The sequence below is a fragment of the Nasonia vitripennis genome (genome assembly GCF_009193385.2).
Source record: "Nasonia vitripennis strain AsymCx chromosome 1 unlocalized genomic scaffold, Nvit_psr_1.1 chr1_random0004, whole genome shotgun sequence".
Lineage (NCBI taxonomy): Eukaryota > Metazoa > Arthropoda > Insecta > Hymenoptera > Pteromalidae > Nasonia > Nasonia vitripennis.
Genome location: NW_022279590.1, coordinates 1,979,439 through 1,995,761, shown reverse-complemented (window position 1 = coordinate 1,995,761; position 16,323 = coordinate 1,979,439). Strand labels below are relative to the sequence as shown.

Sequence of the window (16,323 nt, the reverse complement as noted above, 5' to 3'; positions counted from 1 at the left end):
ACGGGCAAAAAACTTGGAGGACAGTGTAATAACTGCTGTGATAGGCCGAAATCAAAAAGAACTGAGTCTGCGAACACAGTCAATCGTGTCGCACCTGGTTCCTTGCAGTGCGCATTTACGGCGTCTACACGCACGAAGCACACGGCCCCATCACCAAGCAGCAATCGCGTGCGAGCATGGATCCCCCGCCGCTCTCCTAGTCGATATCTGGGACCAAGAGCGGGGAGAAGCGCGAGCCGCCCCTCCTACACTCATCGCAGTACGGCACTCCTCTGCTGGCGCGCAAGCCTTCGAGCGTTAAAGGGGCCGATATTAAGTCCTGTATGAGTTTTCAGCCGCTTTCATGCGTCCACCACTGCCGACTTCTTTCCACGAACATCCTCGGAGGATTCGAACAGGGAGTTGGTGGCGCGTGTTGCGGATCTGCAGGAGTTGCTGACTATACAGTCATCCCAGTTGGATGAACTGCGTAAGCGTCAGCTGATCTTGGAGGACAATAAATTAATGCAAGAACAAATTAAAATATTGACCAATAGTCTGAGTACTCTTCGGATTAAACCTACTTGCAACAATAAATGTAATAATTTAAATGTTAGCTTTAAGAAGTAGATAGTCTATATGCATACTGGCTCACACGGATTCTGGATCACCCCCTCTCCTCTGAAAGTGATAAAGTACCCAAAGAGGGAGGGAGATTGATAATTGTTCCCCCATCTCTCGCATAAGCCAGAAAGGCCTATAGCATTATTTCCTTTTTTTTGAAAGAGAGGCGCCTATGGCATTGCCCGCCTTTTTTTGGAAAATGGAAAGAGAAGCTGTCCCTTTCAGATCTAATAGCAGTCTCGTCCCTCTCTAGGACATTTGGAAAGGTGAAGGAAAGCAGCTATTCTTCCTCCTACTTTTGCATAAGTCCCTCCTTCTCTAGTTCTCGAGAATTAAGAGAGAGAGAGAGAGAAAGAGAGAGAGAGAGAGAGAGAGAGAGAGAGAGAGAGAGAGAGAGAGAGAGAGATTAGATTAGATTAGATTAAATAAGTTTTATTTCTGTACATTGTGTTGTACAATTCAAAAATAACAGTATAAAGTAAAACCAGTTATAATTTGTGTGTATGTGTAAGAGATGATATATATATATATATATATAGAGAGAGTGAATGTGAAATGATATATATATATATATATATATATATATATATATAATATATATATATATATATATATATATATATATATATATATATATAGAGTGGAGGAGTGTAAGTGTTTGTGAGATGATTATGAGTTTTCAAGTGCATAAAAATATTGTTTAGCTAATTGTTTGAAGTGTGACATGGATGTAGTGTTGCGAAGGCGTGATGGTAGCGAGTTCCAGAGGTATGAGGCGCTTATATGGAATGAACCTTTCAGCGTCTCCGTCTTGAAAGTCGGGATGTCCAGAGGCGTCACCTCCCCCCTCACAGGCCTGTACGCGAGGTGAAAGTCAAAAAAGGCCAAGATGTAGGAAGGCACAGCTGTGTTAAACAGTTTTCGTAGAAAACAGGCTGCAAAGTACTTTCTACGTCCGGCGGTTGTAAGCCATTGCAGTTCACGCCTGTAGGGGGTGATGTGCTCGTCCCTCCTTACACCATAGATGTATCGAATTCCCGTGTTTACGAGTCTCTGGAGTTTTGTGTCAAGTTCTTGGGTCAGGTCACAGTATACCAATGAGCAGTAGTCGATGATTGGAAATAGGAGTGCTTGCACGAGATGTTTACGCAACCTGAGATTGGTACTTTTCCTGAAAAAGTAAAGCCTATACATTAATGAGTGAGCACGTTTGCATAGTTGTGTATAACGTGCTCTTTCCACGTTAGTTTGGAGTCAAGCACCAACCCCAGATTGCGCATGGATGATTCATAGTCGACCCGGGCTCCCCCTATGTTGATGTAGGTGTTAGCAACAGTTGGTAAAGCATTAATGTAGTAGGGGGAGCCCAGGACAATTGCCTTAGTTTTCAGGACATTAAGTTTAAGGTGATTTTGTGCAGCCCAGTCCATTATCCTTTCAGCATTAGCTCTCATCTTGTCAGAACGAGAATCGAGCTCCTCAAGGTGGCATTGGCTGTATATTTGCAAGTCATCCGCATAGATTAGATGGGACACATCTGAATCCAGACAAAAACCAATGTGATTGATGTACAACGCGAACAGCAGGGGACCTAGAACCGATCCCTGCGGGACACCGGTGTTCAGGGGCCGGAAGGTGGAGAGCTCGTCGTTGTCACCAATAACGGCCTGCTTTCTTCCCGTAAGGTAAGATGCAAGCCAGCGGATGACCTGCTTGGAGAAGCCGAAAGAGGATATATTTCTCAGGAGCCTGACGTGACACACCGTATTAAACGCCTTGCTGAAATCAAATAGAAACAGAAGCGTTACTTTCTTTTTGTTTATGCCAAGCCTCACAGAGAGAGAGAGAGATAAAGAGAAAGATAAGCGAAAAATTAGTTGTGTCCTTAAGATACTCGATTACCGATGCGCTCTCTCTCTCTCTCTCTCTCTCTCTCTCTCTCTCTCTCTCTCTCTCTCTCTCTCCCTACAGGCGTGAGTTGCAATGGCTCACCACCGCTGGACGTCGAAAATACTTCATGGCCTGCTTCTTAAGGAAGCTCTTTAACACTGCCACTCCAGCCTATATCGTGGCCTTTACGACTTCCATATTGCACTCCACCCTGTGAGGGGGGAGGTGACCCCCCTGGACATACCTCCCTTTGCCACAGAGACGCTGCGGAAGTCATTTCATGTCAGCGCCTCATATCTCTGGAACGCTCTACCATCTCATCTGCGGAACACAAACTCTGTCACACTTTTTAAAACACTGGCCAAACGCCACTTCTTGGCTCAGGACAACATCGAGTTCTGTGACAAAACTGGGTAGAAATTGTTTGTCAATCAGAGGAATTTTGGCTGAAAATTGAATAAATGAGTTGGAAAATAAAACCGGTGGTAGGTTCATGCCCCTCCCTTATATTCCCTCTCTCCAAGTAATTTAGAAACCGTAGTGTGCCCATATTGGTCTCTCTTTTTCCTCCTATACGTCCTGCACCGACCATTGGTAGCTTTTTTGAGAAGAAAGAAAAAGGACAGCCTTCCTTTATCCTCCAGAAAAAATCTTGTATTTTCCATAAGTGGCTAGACTTTAATGCGGTGAGAATACAGGGAGAGAGGGCTATCACAGACGCACACGTCTGCAACGCAAGCGGTGAGACGAGTCCGCCGAGCAGTACTACGATGCATAACGTCCGAATGCATCAAAGACGTTAGATCAGTGGTAAAGCTCCGGCTTCGTAATCTTGGGTCCCCGGGTACAAGTCCGACTGCGATCCTCGCGCAGGTAGATTGCGATCCTCGCGCAGGTAGTGACAGCGACCCAGGTACACACACTTTCCAGAGTCAACTTATTGGAATATGTGGAAGGCAAGGTGTAATAAAGACACAGAGTCTTTAGAATTACTATAAGTCCAATTTTATTCTGCGCTCTCTCCTATGCTGTCCGACTCGAAATGAACGGATCGGTCGTATACCTCATACTCGAGAGACCCGACTCCTTATAGCTATTATCCCTATTTTATTTACGAAAATGAGTGTGGGCTACGTATGAACGTGACTGTAAGATGTTTTCTAAAAGTATGACCTAATAAGATCGAACTCTATATTTAATTTTCGAAGTATTTTACAAACCAATTTTTTCTCGGTAATCAATAAGGAAGTTTATAATAGATAGTATTAATTTCTGCATACATATCAATACAGCTCTGCACGATAATTTTGTTTTAATAAACCTCGTGTTAAATCTCACTTTCTTAAAATTTTTTAAAAAAATTAGTTCAAATGTATGCAACATTGTCATTCAGCTACCATATAAGTTTTTATGTATCTAACAGGATAAATATTTATATTCCTTAACAAAGTTGCGTGCTTTAACAGAGCCTTATGGAGCCGTAGCTCTTTTACGCACATTTTCATTTATAGCGCTGAAACTCTTTTTTAGATTTTGTTAAAAAACTAGTATAATGTAATCCAGAATATTTGGAAGAGGATTTTAAAAATGTTATAGCTCGAGCTTTATTATTTTTAAATATATAAAAAGTACTCCACTAAAGCGAACTTTTACGCGCGGAGAGCGAGAAAGTCAAAAGCACTGTTGAGACATGGCAATGCTTTAGCCCCGCTTTGAATTTTGTCACTATGAGTTGCCTTGGAATCCTCCAAGAAATCGGACTGCTTAACACCATAGAGGTACTAGTAGTACCTCTATGCTTAACACTCAGCGTGCTGTACTTTTGAAGAGTATTGTAGCGACACAACCCCCTCCCTTTTAAAATCTCACGCAAAGATGTCTCTTGAGTTTTGTAGGTGAAGGCGAAGGCTAGTCAATATACGCAACTGACTGCATACAACTACTTATCCTACATACCTTCTAGTGTCAGCTGTTTTTCTACTAAGATACTTGTCTTTCAGTAAAGCTGGCCAATATAGACCACTGACTGCGTGCACAAGTGTCTCTCGCACAGTTATGTATGAATTTCTTTCTTTTCTAGATAAACTATCTAAGTAAATTCACATAGATTTTTTCCCTTAGAGAAGAGAAGAGATTTTAGCCAATTTTATCGGTAGTCTATCAGTTGAAATGGTAGAGTGTAAGTTTGAAGTGTAAGGTGTCAAGTAATAAATAAAAAAGTTTGTGACTGCCGTTTTTCGTCTACCTGCTTCCCTCGACCCGCTACCTGCGCCCCCTTCTTTCCATCCCCCCGGCACCCGGGCTTCTACCCGTGTTGAAATCTTAAGAAAATGTCCTATCTTTTTTCCCGCCTCGCCTGCTTTACCTCCGTGGCGTATTGCTGCCCGCATCAGGGACAAAAATTGGGAGAAAACGATTTTAAAAAATCAAACATATAAAATATCAAAACTAGTCAGTCATCTGGCTTCAAAATTTAACCGGTTCTTAGTTAGGACATAGATACATTTTAGCTTATTATATTCGGACGTCCAAGCAAAAGTGGCTCATCTGGTGATAGAATTTATAAGTGCTGTGAGTTATACAAAAAAACCTGCATATCTGTATATATTACATCGCAATTATATACAGATATACTTTTTTTAAAATACCTCGTGACTTAGTATAACTTAGCGCACCGACAAAAGCGCCCACAAGCGGACCTTGGACGTCCAAACATATCCGTTCCTGCGTTATGGTGGGGATCAAAATATGAGAATGAAAATTATTTTTTTAATTAGACATGTTAATAAATCCAGAATGTGACAGGCAATCGTTCTCAAAATTTAATGAGTACAAGCATAGTTGAAATGCATGCTAAATTTCAGCATACATCCATGCATACATTTTTTTAAAACAGATTTTTATTTTTTGGGCGCAGAAACATCGAAAACATCAAAATCTTTAATGCGGAAATTTGCATCGTTATAAAGCTTTCTCTTTGAGAAAGTGCAGGAAAATATCAAGAAGTATCAAAAAGTATCAAAAAGTATCAAGAGTATCGAAAAAAAGGTTCAAAAAGTATTAAAAAGTATCAAGAGTATCGAAAAAAGGTTCAAAAAGTATCGAAAAAATGGATCAAAACGTATAAAAAAAGTATCAAAAAGTATCAACAAATGTCAAAAAGTATGAAAAAGAATAATAGAAAAGTTTATGCACGACTGGGATCCATCGTTGAACAAGATAGGATTAGAACAAGGAGAGGGAAGGGATATATTACTAGTGGCAATGAATGGGGGTCAAATTGTGGTGGGACTGGTGTGAAACGAGCTATATGAATAGACGGACGTTGACAAGGAGCAAAGCGAGCAAGACTCATCTAACTTTATAAGTAAGTTCTGTTTCTCAGTTCTCTTTGAATTCTCAGTATTGAGACTTTTTTTACTAACATAAATTCTTATTTTATATTTCTCCGAATGGATCTATCTGCACTCAACAAGATTGCTGAGCGGAAGTTCTTGCCTAGGAAGAAAGTCACAGGCTTAGAAAAAGATCATCAGTACATGGTGACTGCACGCAAGGAGGTCAAGACAAGGTTTGACACAAAGGTTGTGGCCGAAATCGATGACAGCTTTCAAATATTTTTGACATAAAAGATCACTTCAGCTGTTTTGAAAGATCAAGAACTTTCCAATAATCTCTCAAATACGGTGAAAAAACTAAGTTTATTTATATAATATCTGGGTGGAACTTCTTTTAAGTTCAGTACTTTCTAAATTAATGAAATACAAAGATTGATTATTTTTAAAACTATTTATTTGTTGAAACTTGTACATAATAAAAATGAATAAATACAGCATGAAACACAGTTACTGTTTTCTTATTTATTTTTATCCTAGACAATTCATACAATCTCATTTTTATCTATCCAACTATTATGCTTGACACTAAATCCTAACCATTTAACATATACGCGTTTACCACTTTTCTTTAAAACTTTTTCTACTAAATAAATTTCCAGATACATAGTTTTATGAATTTTTGTTTCATAAAAACCGCCAGAGACGGGTTTATCATAATAATCTTTGAGTTGGTAAGTTACTACAACTCGCGTTATTGTGAAAATTTTCGCAGACCAGTTTGGCGTGTAACCTTTTTCAAAAATATTTTTTATCCTACTCATTCGTACTTCATCTCCTACTTTGAATTTCGGTTTTTTCACTGGCTACTTTTCATTTGGAAAACGTCTCTTGACTTCTCGCTCATTTGCCTGTGTAACATTTTCATGCTCGATTTCTATTGTCCAATGTTTTCTCGAATTGTATGCTTTGATCAAGTTAAGGGGACCTAACCACCTTAAACCACTTTTTTGAAAACATATGAATGGGCCGTAACATGTATGTAATATAAGGTTTTCGAGTGTGCTGATTACGAATCAGTCATCAGATTTGCATAAAAAATTGTTTAAACAACCTATACAAATAATGTATAGCAAAATTAATAATTTTTCAAGTCAAATACTTTTTGCACGCTAACGCACACATACATACATATATCTACTATATTTATTATTTGTTAGCTTCTTTTGTGTGTGTGTAATATAAAAGTAAAATAAATCAACCTATATCCACAACAGGGAACAGATACAGATACAAGGAACAGCGAGCTGTTATCTAAGCTGTATATCTGTTCCCTGTTCCTTTTCGACTGTGACCGGTAACGGCCTTATTCCGAATTCAAGCTTACGAGCTAACTTCAGAGCGTTAGGTCGAAAAATGCGCTACTGTTCATGAAGACTAGAGACCATCATGAGCAGCAGGGGGTGCTCTCAGCCACAGTAACTTTTATACATAGATCTATATCTATATGTAAAATTTTCATAAGGCCAACGAATGGATGGAAGGGAGATCAGGAGAATTTATAGGAGGGAAGGTCAAAATAAAAGGAGAGGAATGGTGGATAGGCTCGACATATATGAGGGATGAGAAAAAGAAGAACTATGAAGAGATACAGGAAATGCTAGAAAAGGCAGGTGGAGGAGGTAGGATACTTTGGTGCGGAGACCTAAATGCAAGGACAGGAACAGAGGGTGGAAGTTTGGATGAGGAGAGAAATGAGGATAAAATAATAAATAAAGAAGGGGAAGAGCTGCTAGACAGATTAAAAGAGATGGGGCTATCCATATTAAACGGTAACATAGAAGGAGATGAGGAAGGGGAAATAACGTTCGTAGGAGGAATGGGATGTTCAGTAATAGATTACGGGATAGCAAATGAGGAAGGGAAGAGAAAGATAAAAAGGATGAAGGTAAAAGATAGAATAGAATCGGACCATGGGGTGCTTGAGATAGAGATAGATACAGAGAGAAAAGCGTAGGTGGTAAAAGAGGAAACTAGTAGAGCGTTATGGACAGAGAAGGCCATTATAGAATACAGGAACTGGCTAGAGAAAGGAGGAGAAGCGAAATCATGGAGAGAATTGAAAGTGAAAATAAGGAACGCGATACAAACCAAAAGAGGAGTGAGAAAGAAGAATGAAAAGAAAAGATGGTGGGATGAAGAATGCAGAAAAAAGAGGGCAGAAATGAAGAGGGCAAAAAAAGGGATTAGAAGAGATGGGGTCAACAGGTACACACAGGTAAAGAGAGAATTAAAGAACATGATCAGGAACAAAAAAGAAGAGGGACTAACGAAGGAGATAAAAGAAGTGAAAGAGGACAGATCGGGCAAAAAATTCTGGAATATGGTTAAAAGGAGGAGAAGAGGGAAAAGAGAGCAGGTTGATAAGGAGATAGAAGATGCGAAGTGGTTAGAACACTTTAAAGGGCAACTAGGGGAGAGAGAAACACAGAGAGAGGGGATCAGGGAAATAGAAGAGCCAGCAAGAAGGGGGATAGAAGAGGAGGAAAGAGAGATAGAAGTAGAGGAAGTGAGGGAAATAATCAGAAAGTTGAAGGAGAAAAAGGCACCAGGAGATGATGGAATACAGAACGAAGCATGGAAGTATGGAGAAGAGAACCTAGTAGAGGAGCTGACGGAGATACTGGGAAAGATATGGAAAGGCGTGGGACTACCAGAAGAATGGAGAAAAGGGACAGTAAAACCAATATTTAAAAAAGGAGATAAGGGAGAATGTAAAAACTACATGTGATGCAATATATGTGGTGAGTAAAGCAGTGGAGCAAGAGTTGAGGAAGAAAGGTGGGAAGGTTTACGCATGCTTCGCAGACATGAAAGCAGCTTAGCAGAGACTGGGAGTGAGCATGAGGATTAGAAACCTAGGCTACACTATGAAAGAGAACGGGAAGAAAGATCAATAAATCAAGAAAGTGAAAGGAAAGGAAATCGCAGTGCTAGGCACAATATGGGGAATAGGGGAGGCAATCTTTAAAGAGAGCTGGAAGCTGAGGATGAAACTCTTCGACGCACTAGTTCAGAGCGTAATGGAGTACGGAGCGGAGATTTGGGGTTGGAAAGGGCAGGAAGAACTGGAGAAAATACAGAGAAGATACATGAAATGGGTTCTGAAACTGGAGAGAACAACTCCAGCACACATTATACACTGGGAGACGAAAGGCTTCAAACTGGAAACAAGAGCAGGAAAAAGGGAAGTTAGATACGAAGGACAATTAAGGAAGGCTAAAGAAAACTTCTTGCTAAGAGAATGCTGGTGCTTACTGAAAAAAGAAAGAGAAAAAGAGATACGGAGAGGAAGACGGAAGGATGTAAGAAGGAGCGAATTAGAAAAATGCGGCATATCCGTGAGACAGGAGAAAGGAGGAGAGGGGCACTGGAAAAGATAGCAAGATTTAGACTAGGAAGCGAAACGAGAGGCAACCACTACTGGATGAAAGAAGAAGACAGAAAATGCAGGATGTGCGGGAGAGAAGAAGAGACACGGAGTCACGTAATGGAAAAATGTGAGGAGACGAAGATATCAGGGAATAAATGGGAAGAAATATGCGGAGGCAAAAGAAGTCAAATAGGGATCCTTAACAGTATTATATGGAAACGGAAAAACAAAGAAAAAGTAACAGAATAAAGTAGAAAGAAGAATAAAGAAAGGGAAGGAAGACAAAGTATGCCGGGAGCAGTTTCAAAGAGCGCGCGGAAACCGCCTAGGGAACTCCGAGGAATAGTCCCTAGGAGTGCAGGGAGAAAGAAACTAGGAGCGTCGGCAAGGAAGAAAGGAGTAGAAAGAGGGAACGGACGAAAAAGAAAAAGGAACGAATGGAACAGAGGCGAAAGCACGTGCGGATAAAGGCAGAAAGAGGTTAGAAAGAAGAGATCAGCAAATAGATAAGAGATAAAAAAGTGAATAAGCTAAAGCTAAAGATAGCGGAGATGACTCACTTCGAGAGAAGAGTGGAGAGGAAGATAAGAGAAATAAAAGAGGAGGTAAAGGAGTGGAAGGTGAAGATGCAACTGGAGAGGGGAAAAAGAGAAGCGGCGGAGAGGAAAATGATGGACCTAGAAGGGGATGTGGAGATCCTGAAGGGAAAAGTGAGAGAAGAGAGAAGAGAAAGGGAGAAGATGCAAAGGGCAGTTGAAGAGATGAGGGCTAAGATAAAGAAGGTGGAGGAAAAGGAGAGACGCGAGAAAGAGAGAAAGGGATCAGAAGAGGGAAGCAAATTGAAAGTGAGAAGTGAGGTTAAGTTGGTATCAGCAAGCAAAAGAAAAAGGATGGAAGAGGGAAGAAGCAAGGTATGGGAGAGAGGAGTAATAATTCACAAGGGAGTAAACTGGGACGAGAACAAGGTACAAGAACGGCTGGATGAATTTTAGAAGGGACAAACTGGGAACTGGAGGACACATACAACAAAGACACCAAGAGTATTATTTTCGAGTCAAGAGAAGAGATGGAGGAAGTCTGGAAAAGGGGAGAAGATATTAACGGAGAGGACAAAGTGAAAATAGAGCAGTGGATGAACCGTGATGAGAGAAGGGCAAAAAGAGAGGCAATTTTAGAAAGGGAAAGAAGAATGGAGTGGGCAAAGAGAAAGAGTGAACTAATGAGAAGAGGGAACATCAAGGTGATAGTGGAAGGAGAGACATACGAATGGATAGAGGAAGAGGGTAGGATAAAGAAGGTGAAAGAAGTGGAGATGAGGGATGAGGAGGAGAGAAAGGCAAGAAGGAAGAAGGAAGACTAGGGAGGAGGAAGCTTCAGTGCACTATGTATAAGAAAATATAAAGAAGATAAAAAAAGAAAAAAGGATGTACGGGGAGAATTATATATTTTTTGTAAACTATTGTAAATACGTATGTATAAAAACAATAAAGCTAATAATAATAATACTACAAAGTTATAGTATAAAAATCTTAAAAAAGTAAAAGGTTAGGCGAGTTTGATATATTCCGCAACAAAATTACAGATAGTAAAGAACTGAGATCAATCAAACAAAGTCAAGTTTATTATATTTAATCGTAACGAAGCAAAGAACAACTCTCAAGATAATTACTACGTAACTTGCCATGCCCGTTTCATTGTACTTATAGTGTTTGTATGACGTTCTAATATATATAAAAAGAAAATTTAGTTGTTCACCAATAAACAAAATGAAACGGGCATGGCAAGTTACGTAGTAATTATCTTGAGAGTTGTTCTTTGCTTCGTTACGATTAAATATAATAAAGTTGACTTTGTTTGATTGATCTCAGTTCTTTTCTATCTGTAATTTTGTTGCGGAATATATCAAACTCGCCTAACCTTTTACTTTTTTAAGAGTTAATTTTTTTTAGAGATTTCAATCCTTTTTTTTAAATTGTTTAGAGTATTTCATATTTAAAGTCGTAAAAATAAATATAAGCATCTTTAGCACCATTCAACCACAGCTTTTTTGTAATATTTTTATTACTAAGATTACTAGACACGAAAAACCACGGGGCTAACTACCTAGACGTCGTTATCGGCCACCCTGTACCTCCAGACACCTTCCTCAAATGATTTTTAGACCTAGACACAAAAAACCACGGAGCGCGCCACCTAGACCTTGTCATCGGCTACCCTGGCAAGCTAGTTACTGTTACAGCTTCGGAACACAGAGTATGCACTGGCAACCTCTTAATTCAAAATATCGTAATATATTATTATATTTTCTTGAGAAGCTTTGCGGCCAACTTCACGGTCCTAACACTTCTTGCGGCTAACTTAACGGTCCTTTCACATTTCGGGCTGAAGAAGAAAAACGTAATTTTAGCATTTGTGGATTATACACTCACATATTATAAAAATAAGCAGCCTTTTCACTAATATTTTTGTTGGAAATCATAGTTCAGCTCAGAAAACATACTAATAAGCCAAAAAATCTTACGAACAGTAACAATAAGCATTTTTTTCTGTATCATGAAAAATCCGAACACCAATATAGAAGTAAATAGTGTCACGGGCGCCGCGGCTTCGTCTACTTCTCAAACTCGCCTTCGTGGCGCTACCGCGCCACTTGATATATACTATAAAAATATTACTATAAATATATACTATAAATATATCCTATAAAGTTATAGTGAAATATATACTATAAAAATAGTGCTATAAATATATACTATAAAAACAGTGTTTTCATAATAAATTTATATTTTTAATAAAATCTATAATTTATCAAGACAGCGTCACAGAAAAGTTGATTCAAGAAATTATATCGGTAGAAAAAAAAAGACCTAAATTTTGTTCTGCTAATAAAAAAATAAAAAGTTCTTCTGCCCGTAAACTGTCGTCTCTAGATCATCCTGAGGTTGATTTCGAAGGTTATAGAATCTTTGATATGAATGAGACTTTTGTTTACATTCTTAGAGATTAATGTGATGTGTAAGTGTGGTGGAAATATAAAATTTTATTAAATAAAATGGCATGGATTAGGTGGCAATTATCCTATTAAGTGTGATAAGTGTTTACATGAGAAGAATTTTCACAACTGTAAAAAAATTGGAAAAAAATCAAATATTTTTTAAATCAATAGACGCAGTGTCCTAGCTATGAGACTGGTTGGTGGTGAAAGTCTGAGAACTTTTTGTGGAGTAATGGACTTTCCTCGTCCAATTCAAAATGCAACTTCTACTAAAATACGTAATGTGCTTTTTGAAGTTACATCAAGAGTTGCGGATAAGTTTATGTCTGAAGCTGTAGACGAAGAACTTCGACTTACACGTACTAATTCACAAAATGAGATATGTGAACCTGAAAGTGTTAATCCAGAAGCTATTAGTTAACTGAGTATTGAAGATTTAGATGAAAATATGTTAGATGATGAATCAGATGTTACGAATACTCCAGATGAAATCGTAGCTTGTAAACGAGAAATAGGTGTTCAAGGTGATGATACGTGGCAGCGTCGAGGTCATAGATCCTACAATGGAGTTTTTACAATCTTGGGTCAAGAAAGTGGAAAGATTACAGGGCCCCACAATAAAAAAAAATTGTAAATCCCAAAAACTTGACCACGGTACTTATATATTTTCGGGCGCTGAATCCGAATCCGGGCTTAGTACAACCCTATCAGGTCATGGTCAAGGTCAGTTAAAGGTCAAATCATAAAGATTCATAAAAAGTAAAATCAAACCATGACATTTAGGTGTTTTTGGGGTCGCTGAATGCGAATCCGGGGTCAGTTTAACCCCATCAGAACGTTCTCAAGGTCAGTTGAAGGTCAAATTATCGAAATACATGAAAAATACACTAAAACCATGGTATCTTGGGATATTTTCGGGCGCTGAATCCGAATCCGGGCTTATTACAACCCTATCAGGTCATGATCAAGGTCAGTTAAAGGTCAAATCATAAAGATTCATAAAAAGTAAAATCAAACCATGACATTTAGGGGTTTTTGGGGTCGCTGAATGCGAATCCAGGGTCAGTATAGTCCCATAAGGTTATATTTATGGTCAGTTCAAGGTCTGTCCAAGGTCATGGACGTAAAGAGAGTGAAAAATATAGTTATAAGCTGAAACAATGCAAAGGGTAATGTAAACCATAAAGCAAAGAACAATATATGTGCAAGTACAATCGTATCCTTTAAAACTATATCATAGTTTGCTGCTCCTTCATTTGCTTTAAATTTGTTAGAAGTATATGCAATTCAATAAAATACCCGTAAAAATATTAAGCCCATTACTCTTTTTTATGGTAATGAACTGTTTTATTGTCAAATGATCTAGGAAGTGGATTACGCTTCCGCTTCTCCGATGTTGATGGTAGATCTCTTTTTAAAGACCAACAGTAATCTGCTAACATGTGTACGTCCCATCTTCCTTGGTACCTGCGCTCCATTTCCTTGATATCTTGGTGAAATCTCTCTCCCTGCTCTTCGCTGTAATCACCTAGGTTTTCTGGAAACTCATCAACATGCGAATATAAAAAGTGTCATTTTAGATTCATTAGGCAGTCTTCATTATCGGGTGTCTCTCTCAGTGTAAGTCCCAAGACGATTGATGTTGACTATCTTGGGTTTGTGTTAAGGTCTTCTTTCCCAAAAGGTTTCCAAAGTCATGTTACAGTAATCTTCATCTCACTTGTATCACTTGTATTTCCTACTTGATACGAACGGATATGAATATGCTGTTTGTTTGCCCCCAGGGTACCTTCACGTGGTGACGGTGGGAAACGACCGATTCTTTTTTTCGGTCGGCTAAACCCCTGGGTGAAGGCTTTAGAGCCGTCATGGCAGACAAACAGCAAAAAATTACGATGCAGGGATTCGGAACCCCAGTATCGGCGGCTGGTCAGGATGAGCAAGCGGGCCCGCAGGCGTCGTCATCGAGCGACCGCAGCTCTTTGTTAGTGGGAAACTTGGCTTTCGAAGAGTATAATACTACAAGAATTTGTCACTTGAGGTTTGGTGTCCAAGAATGCCTTATAGCAAAACGGGATAGTTTTTGTTACATTTGTGGCAAGTATGAGACCCCAAAAAATAGAAGAAAAATCAATCAAAATATTAAAGAGCAGTACAAGAACATGTTTGACTTAGACATGAAAATTGACGAATTTGATTGAGTTCCTAAAATCATATGCGGAATATGTAGGAAAATGCTACAGAAAGGCATAAATGGTAAAACTGAAGTAAAAATGAAAGTGCCTACGATATGGAAGGAACCCTTTAAGGAAAGAAGACTGTTATTTTTGTAATACGAATTTGCATGGAGTTAATAGTAAAATCAAGTCGCACATTAATTACGCTAACGTTGAAAGTGTCACGAAACCTATATATGAATCGTCAATTGATAAAAGAGAAGATCCACTGGGTACGTACGTAAGTGGAAGTATGGATCTTGCGGAAAATTTAGAAAGACATGATAAAGATGAAATGATAGAAGAAGAAATGGAGGAAGGAGATGTTATTGCAGAAGAAGAAAAATCGCCTGATGAAGACAGTGACGTTGCTAGCACAAGTGATACAAGTGACGAGGAATACATCCCCTATAATGCTAAGAAGGAGAAAGGTCCACTTACACAAGAAAAAGTGAATGATCTCATACGCGATTTGGGCCTACCAAAGGATGGGGCGGAGTACTTGGCTTCATGGCTAAAAGAAAATACTAATGAAGCTGGAAAAATTCAAGTTTCTTACTACCGAGACAGAGATAAGAAATATCGTGATTATTTCGCTAAAGATGAAGAATTTTGCTTAGTTTACTGCAAAGATATAGTTGGGTTGATGAATTGCTTTAAATATGGATGTTACAACCCCAACGAGTGGAGATTGTTCATCGATTCGTTGACGAGAAGTTTAAAAGCCGTTCTGTTACACAATACAAATGTTTATGCAGTCATTCCCATAGGATATTCGGTAATACTGAATGAAGAGTACTGTAACATGAAAGTAATATCAGACCGAATAAAATACAATGATCATAAATCGCAAATATGTGGGGATCTTAAAATCATAACAATACTTCTGGGGCAACAATCGGGATTCACAAAATATCCTTGCTATTTATGTGAATGGGATAGTAGGGATAGAAAGAATCATTACATAAAGAGTGTCTGGCCCCTTAGAAAAAAGTTTGAACCGGGTTCTAAGAACATAAAAGAAAAGCCACTTGTTGATCCATCAAAAATTCTTATACCACCTCTGCACATTAAATTGGGACTTATGAAACAATGGGTAAAATCATTAGACAAAGATGGTAGCTGCTTAAAGTATCTGCGAAATCAGTTTCCCAAATTAAGTGATGCTAATGTAAATGAAGTAATTTTCGATGGCCCTCAGATTCGTATGATGATAAATGATGAAATTTTTGTTACGAAAATGAATCATACAGAGAGAGAAGCATGGTTATATTTTGAGGACGTAATTAAAAATTTTCTTGGAAATCATAAGAGCCCAAATTACGAACAAATAGTTTTAAATTTAGTAAATAGTTACAAAAATCAAGACTGCCTAATGAATCTAAAATGACACTTTTTATATTCGCATGTTGATGAGTTTCCAGAAAACCTAGGTGATTACAGCGAAGAGCAGGGAGAGAGATTTCACCAAGATATCAAGGAAATGGAGCGCAGGTACCAAGGAAGATGGGACGTAAATATGTTAGCAGATTACTGTTGGTCGTTAAAAAGAGATCTACCATCAACATCGGAGAAGCGGAAGCGTAATCCACTTCCTAGATCATTTGACAATAAAACAGTTCATTACCATAAAAAAGAGTAATGGGCTTAATATTTTTACGGGTATTTTATTGAATTGCATATACTTCTAACAAATTTAAAGCAAATGAAGGAGCAGCAAACTATGATATAGTTTTAAAGGATACGATTGTACTTGCACATATATTGTTCTTTGCTTTATGGTTTACATTACCCTTTGCATTGTTTCAGCTTATAACTATTTTTTTCACTCTCTTTACGTCCATGACCTTG

The 16,323-nt window shown here is 38.6% G+C and overlaps 2 protein-coding genes across 13 annotated transcripts in view; both read left to right on the top strand.

The window, feature by feature from the left end:
- Positions 1-16,323, top strand: part of LOC100678622 (dentin sialophosphoprotein) — an 860,138-nt gene that overhangs the window by 65,876 nt on the left and 777,939 nt on the right. The window lies entirely within an intron of this gene.
- On the top strand, positions 7,895-10,421 carry LOC116418319 (vicilin-like seed storage protein At2g18540). Its single transcript, XM_031933414.2, has one exon. It carries the CDS (start codon positions 9,813-9,815, stop codon positions 10,251-10,253), a length of 441 nt encoding a protein of 146 aa, XP_031789274.1. The 5' UTR covers positions 7,895-9,812; the 3' UTR covers positions 10,254-10,421.

What these genes read in the sequence shown, in the direction of transcription:
- LOC116418319 (XM_031933414.2), top strand. Translation starts at nt 9,813, where the DNA reads ATGACTCACTTCGAGAGAAGAGTGGAGAGGAAGATAAGAGAAATAAAA.